The 9578-nt window shown below is 43.6% G+C and overlaps 1 protein-coding gene and 1 long non-coding RNA gene across 8 annotated transcripts in view; one reads left to right on the top strand and one right to left on the bottom strand.

Moving 5' to 3' along the window:
* Positions 1–1347: 1347 nt before the first annotated feature.
* LOC116530263 lies at positions 1348–2550 on the bottom strand. 2 transcript variants are annotated; one of them, XR_004259909.1, is made up of 3 exons: positions 2412–2550; positions 1906–2302; positions 1348–1490 (listed from the first exon to the last, which is right to left on the bottom strand). It is a non-coding gene; the product is annotated as an uncharacterized LOC116530263 (long non-coding RNA). The 2 variants fall into 2 exon arrangements; XR_004259908.1 differs by lacking the exon at positions 1348–1490 and having other exon boundaries at positions 1808–2302.
* A 466-nt stretch (positions 2551–3016) lies between these two features.
* Positions 3017–9578, top strand: part of AMN1 (antagonist of mitotic exit network 1 homolog) — a 74970-nt gene continuing 68408 nt past the window's right edge. For 5 of the 6 annotated variants that reach the window (XM_032248261.1, XM_032248265.1, XM_032248262.1 and 2 more), the window contains exon 1: positions 3068–3218. In XM_032248261.1, the coding sequence (XP_032104152.1) occupies positions 3181–3218 (38 nt within the window). In that variant the 5' untranslated portion in view covers positions 3068–3180. Of the gene's footprint in view, positions 3219–9578 lie in introns of all 6 variants that reach the window. The other variant, XM_032248266.1, reaches the window with a different exon arrangement.

The raw sequence follows: 9578 nt of genomic DNA, 5'->3' as shown, positions 1-9578 counted from the left end.
TCGAGACCATCCTGGTCAACATGGTGAAACCCCGTCTCTACTAAAAATACAAAAAAATCAGCTGGGCATGGTGGCGCATGCCTGTAGTCCCAGCTACTCAGGAGGCTGAGGCAGGAGAATTGCCTGAACCCAGGAGGCGGAGGTTGCAGTGAGCCGAGATCGCGCCATTGCACTCCAGCCTGGGTAACATGAGTGAAACTCCGTCTCAAAAAAAAAAAAAAAAAAAAAAAAAAAAGTATTCTATCTGGTCACCCAGCCTCCACCTGTGAACTGTCTGTTTACCATATAACAGCTATTGTTATCTTTCTAAAACACATCTTTCCTATGCATGCCCTGTCTTTGCTTAAAACCCATGAATGACTCTGCCCAAAGTTCTATAGAAAAAGCCTAAACTGTTTAACATTTAGGCCATAAGGCTGCATCTTAGCTTTCTAGATCAGGGGAGGGCCCATGGGCAAATGGCTCAAGGGTCAAATCCAGTCCACTGCCTATATTTGTACAACAACTTAAGGATGGCTTTTACATTTTTCAGTGGCTGAAAAAGATCAAAAGATGAGTATTTCATGACAGTTGAAAATTACATAAAATTCAAACTTCAGGGTTTAGCATAAGGTTTTATTGGAACACAGCCCCACCGATTCATACTGTCTATGGCTGATTTTAAGGTACAAGCTGAATAGCTGTGACCAAGCAGCATGGCCCACAAAACCTAAAATTTAAGTTATTGTTTGGCACTGTGAAGCCAAAAGACAACAGAGAAGGGTTTCTCCAAAGATATTTAGTTTCTTTTGGAGTAAGTAAAAAGAATTATAATCCAAGATGTATAGCTATGCAAGCCACTGGTCTGCAGAAGGGAAGAGTAGGGGCAAGATTTTACTGGTAAAGGAGAGAAGTTCACATAAACGTCATGGAAACAAAGTCCATTGGTTCCGGAGGCTCAAATAAAGAACTGCAGTTCGTTCATTGGTGGAGGTGCTGCTGCTGGGCCAAACGTCCTTTTGACAGTAGCTTATCTGAAGTGCTGCAGTTTAGCAACAAACGGTGCCATAGAAATGTGTGCATATTTGCAAAATGAGCTAGTTGTGCAAAACATGAAATGCATGAAAGACGTGAAGAAATTGTGTGTTTTTCGGTTTATGTTTTTAAGTCCTTGAGACAAATTTATTTATTTATTTATTTGAGATGAAGTCTTGCTCTGTCATTGTCGCCCAGGCTGGAGTGCAGTGGCGCCATCTCGGCTCACTGTAACCTCTGCCTCCTGGGTTCAAGCGATTCTCCTGCCTCAGCCTCCTCAGTTTATAGGAGCCTGCCACCATTATTTTTTTAAATTTTTATCTTTAGTAGAGATAGGGTTTCACCATGTTGGCCAGGCAGGTCTGGAACTCTCCTCACCTCGTGATTCGCCCGCCTCGACCTCCCAAAGTGCTGGGATTACAGGCGGCCGGCCTTGTACAGTTCTTATCTCAGACATAGGTACATAATAAGTTTCCCTCCTGCAAGGAGGGTTACCTCGCCCTGAGGCCGAACACACCCACCTCTGCACTCAGCACCTGACTCTGCACCCGGCACCTGGCTGCGGCACCTAGCTCTGTGCATGGCTCCCTTGGAAGGCTCAGGCTAATACAACTCTGGCCGGCCCGTATACTAGAAAAACCTGCCCAACAACAAGCCAACCAATAGTGGCCCGCCCCGTCCCAATCCCACTCCCCTGGAGCCAATCAGAGCACCCAGCTGCTGCTCATTACCCACAGCCACAAAAACCCCACTCCCGAGGAAGTAAGCGCGACTTCTCGGGCTCCCTTTCCCCGACCATAGAACCTCGCCAGGGAGCTGAATAAATTGGCATTTAATTTTCTTATACTGGCCTCAGTTTCCTCATTTTAAACTCGGCAATAACCCTTACACCTCCTTTATGGTCTCTGGGCTCCAAATTGTCTAGGTCTGGCAATAGTTTCTCCTAGAATCTGCAACTTTCGGAGTATTTCATGGAAAAAGTCGGTAACCCCTACCCTACACTCACTGGATCACTCTCCAGTGTAACCATCCCAAACGATCTGCAGACCACCCTTTTCTCTCTGATCTGTACTCCCCCAACCATGGGTGCTTCTATAGAACTAACCCCATCTAAGCATTTAACAGTTATTCTAATTACCCTTTTACTTGTCTGATGCAAGTGTTCGCCACTCAATCCTCAGCACCCAGCACGATCCCTGGCCCTCATTCAGCGCTTAATAAATGCATGTTGATTGAATGCGCAGCATCCAGCACAGGCGAACAGGAGTGGGTTCCAACTTTCGAGGAGCTTAAAAAAGAAACCCAGCATATAAAAAACAGATTAATCTACAAAGAATAAAACAAAAACACTAAAAAGCAGCAAGTACTCTGCAGCAGAACCAAAGAGAAAATTCCACCTGTGGAAAGGTGCCCTTTCTTTAGGATCCTTCCTAATTTGGATACAGGTTCCCTCCTCCTTCATGACGAAATTCTTAGCGAGGTTACTTTTTGGTACACAGTGTCCTCATCTGTACAACAGACTAAGTAATTCTGAATTAACCGGATTATAATGAATATGGTTAATTTTTTTTTAATATGGTTAATTGTTGAACTAAGGCATAGAAAGCAGGTAGCTCAGTGGACGCTTCCTAGAAAGTGCTCAGTAAACTCGGATCCTCTAAAACGCTCCGTTTGATGTTAACTGAGTCCGTATCCGAGCGGGCTTCCAGGGTGCATAGCCAACGGTATGGCCTAGCGTCCACTGCATCCTTTTAGTAAGAGCTGCGACCTCTCGGCGCTCCCTTCGCCACAGGAGCGTTCTCGGCTCGTGGCGTCGCGGCAGGGCTTCGTGCTGGGATGAACTCCCGAGAAACTTCCGGCAGCCTAACCCGGGCGAAAGCCAGTGAGGTGAAAGAACTACAACTCCCGCCGGGCTGCACCCGAGCTCAGGGCCTCTGTATATTTTATCACACCCAGCCTCTTCCGCGCAGCTCCCAGTGGCTCCGCCTCAAAGGCGGCCCTCTTCTTTCCTTGTGGAGTCTGAAGCGTGGCCACGCCCCGGTCACCGAAAAAATCCGTGTGACGTCATAAAACCTACGCGTCGCGCGGGGGGCGGGAGTTGGCTGACGGTCCCTGGCTGGCTCTGGAGGTCTTGGGACCGCGGAGGAGGCTCCAGACGGTGCAGCGATGCCTCGCCCACGGCGGGTCAGTCAGCTCCTGGATCTGTGAGTCTACCCTGTCCCGCCTCCCTTTGCACCGCCCCGGCACCTCCTCCAAACTGCCAGGCCCTGCGCTGCTCTTCTTCTCTTCCTCCCCGCCCCTTTCCCACCTCCCCTCCCCGACTTCTGAAGAGGCCCCGCGCGTGTTTCTGTGCCTGGGTTCCCGATCTGTCATTTCCTGGCTGAGGACAATTGTGCAAAGTGGGTCGCTGGGCGGGCTTGCCCCTCCTCCCTATGTCCTGCGCGCTGAGCTATGAGTGTCCATTCTTGTCAGCCTTGACAGCTCGGCGCCCTGGTTGTTCCTGGCAGTGGCCTGTCTCAGCAGCTAAAAGCCTTGGTAGAACACAACACAACACTAGATGAGGCTGTCAAAAGCTTCCAGCAGAATTCCACCTCTGTAACGGGGATAAACATTGAGAGACCCTGGGATAAGCGTGGGAAAGTGGTTAAGATCACGGATCCCTGGCTGAGATTGCTGGGTTCAGCCCCCAGCTCTGCCATTCACCAGCCACGTGACCGTGGACCGGTAACGTAACCTCTCTCTGTGCCTAAGTTCTTTATTTATAAAATTAATGTGATAATAGCACCCATCTCATGGAGTTGTCCTGAGGGATAAATTTAACCCATGTAAAACTCTTATAAGGATGCCCAGCAAATAATAAACACCACTACGTGTTATTGTTATTTCCTACCAGAAATTGTACTGGAAATGGAAGTTACAAAGGCAATTTTCAGTCATGTAAAAAATAGACATCTTAAGGATAAGGAGAACAATCTCCTTAATCTACCGAAGACTTTCTAAAGCAATAGCATCTGATATTTCACATTATATTTCATAAACTCCTGGCCCGCAGTCCACAGCCATTTTTCATAAAACAGGAATCAGTTGGCTGTGATGTAGATGTCTGATCTTGTGTAGATTCAGACTTAGGTAGTCCTGAGAAGATCTTGCTTCAGTTCTTGGCATAAATTGTACATCTGATCTAAATGGGATTTTATTTCCATCACTAAAAGAATGGTTGCTGGCCAGGCGTTTTGGCTCCTGCCTCTAATCCTAGCACTTTGGGAGGCTGAGGTGGGCAGATCATCTGAGGTCAGGAATTAGACAACAACTAGGAGTTCGAGACCAACCTGGCCGACATGGTGAACCCTGTCTCTACTCAAAAATACAAAAATTAGCCAGGCGTGGTGGCAATTGCTTGGAATTCCAGCTACTTGGGAGGCTGAAGTGGGAGAATGGCTTGAACCCTGGAGGTCAAGGCTGCAGTGTACCTTGCAGATTGCACCACTTCAGCCTGAGTGACAGAGTAAGACCTTGTCTCAAAATAGAGATAAATAAAAAATAGAGATAAATAAATAAATAACTATAATATGGCCAGGCATGGTGGCTCACTCCTGTAACCCCAGAAACTTGGGAGGCTGAGGCAGGTGAATCACTTGATGTCAGGAGAGTTGGAGACCAGCCTAGTCAATATGGCAAAACCTGGTCTCTACTAAAAATAGAAAATTAGCTGGGTGTGGTGGTGCATGCCTATAATCCCAGCTACTCAGAAGGCTGAAGCAGGAGAATCGCCTAAACCCAGGAGGCAGAGGTTACAGTGAGCCGAGATTGCACCACTGCACTCCAGCCTGGACAACAGAGCGAGACTGTCTCAAAAAAATAAAATAAATAAATAGCTATAATATATGTAGAATAATATCATAAATGGGAGAGTAACAAACTTTGAAATTTCTAATAAGGAAAAGAATAGGAGAAAGCTTTGTAAAGGGGGTTATTTTTGAAGATTGATAGTATCTGACAGTTGCAAATCAGAGGAAATGCATTCAAGAGAGTGTGAAATAAAAAGAGTAAAGTTTTGACAGGCAGGAAAGTTAGAAATATGAGAGAAGACCAAAAAGTAGCACTCCAATGTGAATGGAAGATACAATATGAATAGCATAGTAGTGAGGCATAAAGCCAAATAATTGGGAGTAGAATCTTAGGGACCAGGATGAAGTAAGAGCATTCCCTCTTTTAGTCATGGGGAGCTATCAAAGGTTTTAGCTATCAAGGTGAGATTTGAATTAGGCAGAAGTTGGAAACAGGGAGATACTTCCTAAGTGTTAGAAAATCCTAACGGGTGGAAAGCCTAAACCAAGAGACATGTGAAGATGTTCTTTGCAGAATTGTTTCTGGTGGCAAGGAGCTGGAATAGGCGAGATACCATGGAATATTATAAAGCTGTTAGAAAAGCAAAGGGTAGGCCAGGCATGGTGGCTCACACCTGTAATCCCAACACTTTGGGAAGCTGAGGAGGCTGGATTGTTTGAGGCCGGGAGTTCGAGACTAGCCTAGGCAACATGGCAAAACCATGCCTTTACCAAAAATAAAACAGCCAGCCTCACAACTTGGTCTCAAAAATAAATAAATGAAAATTAAATAAATTAAAAAATAAAAGAAAGAAAGAAAAGGGTAGATTCACATGGATAGAACTTTAAAACATAGGGCTTAGTGAAAAAAGAACAAACAGACTAACAGTGTTAAGAAAAATTTTTCAGAACTTGCAGGCAAAGCAAAGGGACGACCACATGATCTTCAGTGTCATGCTAGGGTGGCATGGAGCTGGAATAGAGCTGTGGTCCTGTGTAAAGGTCCATATTTGCCCTTAGAAGCAAATTTTGTACCCTTTTGGGACAAGGTACGGTCTGAGGCTGGCAGTTGGTCAGCAAGCTATTTCTAGTTTGTAACAGAGTAAGAAGCTTGAGCCAGACTAGTAATTAACTGTGTCACTAAGCACAACATTTAATCTAGCTGATGAGGCTTTCTCCATGAAGTAAACAGTGCTTGGTTTATGTTCTTCCATAAACTCCTTATCTCCTCACTGACCAGCACTTTGATTAACACTGCCATAGAGAATCCTTTGGATCTGGAATATGAATAGTTTTGAATAGAGAGACCAAGGAAAGAGAAGAATTAGAAGTTATTCTTTTAGTTTTTAGCTTTGTTGACAGGTAGAATGATGATTAGACTATGATGGTGGAAGAAATGTCTTACAGGGAAAATGAATCAGAATATCCAGTAGAAATGTCAAGCAGACAGTTAGAATATAATTTTGAATCTGAAAGAGAGATCAAAGATTAGGCCGTAAGCAGCGGCTCACGCCTATAATCCCAGTACTTTGGGAGACCAAGGCAGGCAAATCAGTGGAGGTCGGAGTTTGAGACCAGCCTGGCCAACATGATGAAACCCTGTCTCTACCAAAAATACACAAAAAATTAGCCAGGTGTGGTGGTGCACGCCTGTATTCCCAGCTACTTGGGAGGCTGAGGCAGGAGACTTGCTTGAACCAGGGAGGCAGAGGCTGCAGTGAACCAAGATGGTGGTACCACACTCCAGCCTGGGTGACAGAGTGAGACTCCATCTCTAAATAAATAAATAAATAAAATGAAAGGTCAAGGATTGAAACTAAGATTGAGGGTAAAACTTTGTAGATGATAGGAAGTTGTGGTTTAGTTTAAAGGAGTGGCTATAGAGAGAAAAAAAAGAAAGTCAAGGACAAAATGTCATGTAACACTTACATTAGAAGCAATCCATGTTGCCAAAACTCTTTTCTTTATTAGATCAATTCACCATATAATGAATTGGCCAAATACTAATAGGTTGTTTCTTTTAACTATAAAATGTAGAGTAACTAATATTGGATGGGATATCTACCCGTCTCCTCGATTGTTTTACAGCTTTTAAAGATTTTAAGTTTTAGCTGACTTATTTTGAGAAATGAGACTGTCCATGCAAACTGTTGGGCCTGAAAATCAACACCACTTATGTCAACATAATTTTTTGCTCTAGGAAATTTTTGCAAATCAGTTTATCTAAATAAACAGCTATCAGGACAAACATTCTGATTTTTTGGGCAAACATGTTTATCTGGACAGATTGCTCATCAAAGCTTATTTTTTGTATCCATCAGTTTTAAACTACTAAGTCACAAACTTTGCCTAATCCTTACCCATTGTCCACCTTGGCGGAGAGAAATACCCACTTAAACTGGTGGAGTTTATATCCCAGAACTTTATGTACACTCTTGCCTAACTTTCCCTTATTGAAACATTACCAAACCCTGTCAAGGTGATCTCCCTTGCCATAGTACATTTAATACATGATTTGATGAATTTAATAAATTTGCTTGACCAGCAGGCTTTCTGGATGGGCTTTGTGGCCACTAAATAATCCTCCCAGAATTTTAAGAGCTATTTGATTTGTTTCTGTCCCAACTCCCTGCTAATTGCAGCTGGAGGGAACTGGAGCAGAAAGAGGAAAGCATTTACTTTGGGAAACACATGGTACAGCCTGTATTGCTGAGCTCACAGAAGAGAATACTAAAGGGCTAAGATGAAAAAGACTGAAAGAAGAGGGTGGTAGTCGGGGGCAGAGAGCCATGTTGTGGGAAAAAGGTAACATATTGAAATATACCTGAAATCCGCATGAAGCAAAATACCATAGTCTCTCCTTATCTGCCATTTTGTTTTGGCAGTTTCAGGCACCTGCATTCAACCGTGGTTAAAAAAATATATGTTCCATGGAAAATTCTAGAAAGAAACAATTCATACATTTTAAATTGTGCACCATTCTGAGTAGCATGATGAAATCTCATGCCATCCTGCCCTGCCTGCCCAGGACATGAATTCTGCCTTCATTCAGCATGTCCATGCTGTCCGTTAAGTAGCTTTCTCTGTTATCAGAGCTATTGTCGTAGGGCTATTGTGTTCACAAAATCCTGATATTACTTAATAATTGCACCAGAGCACAAGAGTAGTAATGCTGGTGTATTGTTACATATATTTTTTATTTTTCCGCCCAATCCCTGTAGATATTGTTATAACTGTTCTATTTTATTATTGTTGTTGTTCATCTCTTACTGTGCCTAATTTATAAATTAAACTTTACTATAGGTATGTATGCATAGTAAATGCAGGGTATATATGGGATTTAGGATTTAGCACTATCCATGATTTCAGGCACCCCCTGGGAGTCTTAGTACGTATTTCCCATGGATAAGGGGAGTCTGCTATATAACAGGAGTGATTATCAGTCACTTCAAATGCTTTACTTTTCTCTAATCATCCCCTACTCACAGAGGTCACGTGCAAGAGGAACAAGGGCATTTTTACAAAGTTTGTACAGACTTACCTTTTTTCTCACCTTGACTGGCGTGGGTCACTGTAGGGGTACTTGGTGAGCAGTGTTCTCAACCAAGTGGTAGTTATCTTCGTTATGTAGGGCAGGAGTTTGTAAACTTTCTGTGAAGGGCTGGATAGTAATATTTTCAGCTTTGTGGGCTACACATCCTCTGACACAGTTACTCAGCTCTGCCTTTGTAGAACACAAGCAGCCACAGACAACACAGAAAAAAATGGCAACAGCCTATCATTTCACCATGATAAGGGGTGTGAAATATCTGTTGACTACCTTGACTATTGGCTCATGTTGAGCAACCTTTGTAGTAAAAGACATCATTGTCAGAGTGAAAGTGGTCTGGACAGCCAAAAGCGTAACACACTTTGATTAGTGTGGCTGGAGTTGGTCGATCAGACTGGAACAATGAAATATAAAAATTTTTCAACAATGAAACCTGAGAAAATGTCAACAACTGTAATACATTAACAGTAGCCCCCAGGGGTGGGGTATGTGTGTGTGTGTGTGTGTCAAAGGCTGTGTTCCAGTAAAACTTGATTTCTAAAAATGAACATCTGGCCAAGTTTGTCCCACAGGTTATAGTTTGCTGACCCCTAATCTAGGTTTCACTCCAACAAGAGAACCCAGGTGGCTAAACCAGAATTAAGTTTGAATTTCCTAAGTTCCCTTTTACCAACCAGCTTGGTTTGGAGTCGCTGTTTGGAGAAAGAAAGCTGCATCATGCCCAGGCGTTGTCGGGGTAGAATCCCAGAATTTCAGACCACGTCTAGTGATCCCTCCCCTTTTCATCCTGATCATTATTTAGGAGGTGGCTAGGAGACTATGAACCCTTTCAGGGTTCATTTTTTGGTGACCAAACTATTTTACTAAGAAACGAGAAATGAGACTCATGGACCAGGAGAGTGTGAAGAAGTTAGAGTCAGAAATTTCTTTCAGTGGATTTTTTAAAAGTCCATTTTACCTCTTGTTGGAGCCAGCAGCCTAAGGATGATAAGGGATGTGAAATATCCGTTGAATACCTTGACTATTGGCTCATTGAGCTTTGCAGTAAAAGACATATCATTGTCAGAGTGAAAGTGGTCTGGAAAACCAAAAACATGGTTGACCAGACTGAAACAATGAAACCATAACTCAAAAAAATGTCAACAACTGTAACATGTTAACAATAGCCCCGGGGTGGGGGGGGGGGG

This window comes from Sapajus apella, unplaced genomic scaffold (genome assembly GCF_009761245.1).
Source record: "Sapajus apella isolate SASKATOON/1434 unplaced genomic scaffold, GSC_monkey_1.0 scaffold66, whole genome shotgun sequence".
Classification (NCBI taxonomy): Eukaryota; Metazoa; Chordata; class Mammalia; order Primates; family Cebidae; genus Sapajus; species Sapajus apella.
Note: the sequence above shows the minus strand (reverse complement) of the source record. Positions and strands in the feature narration are given on the sequence as shown.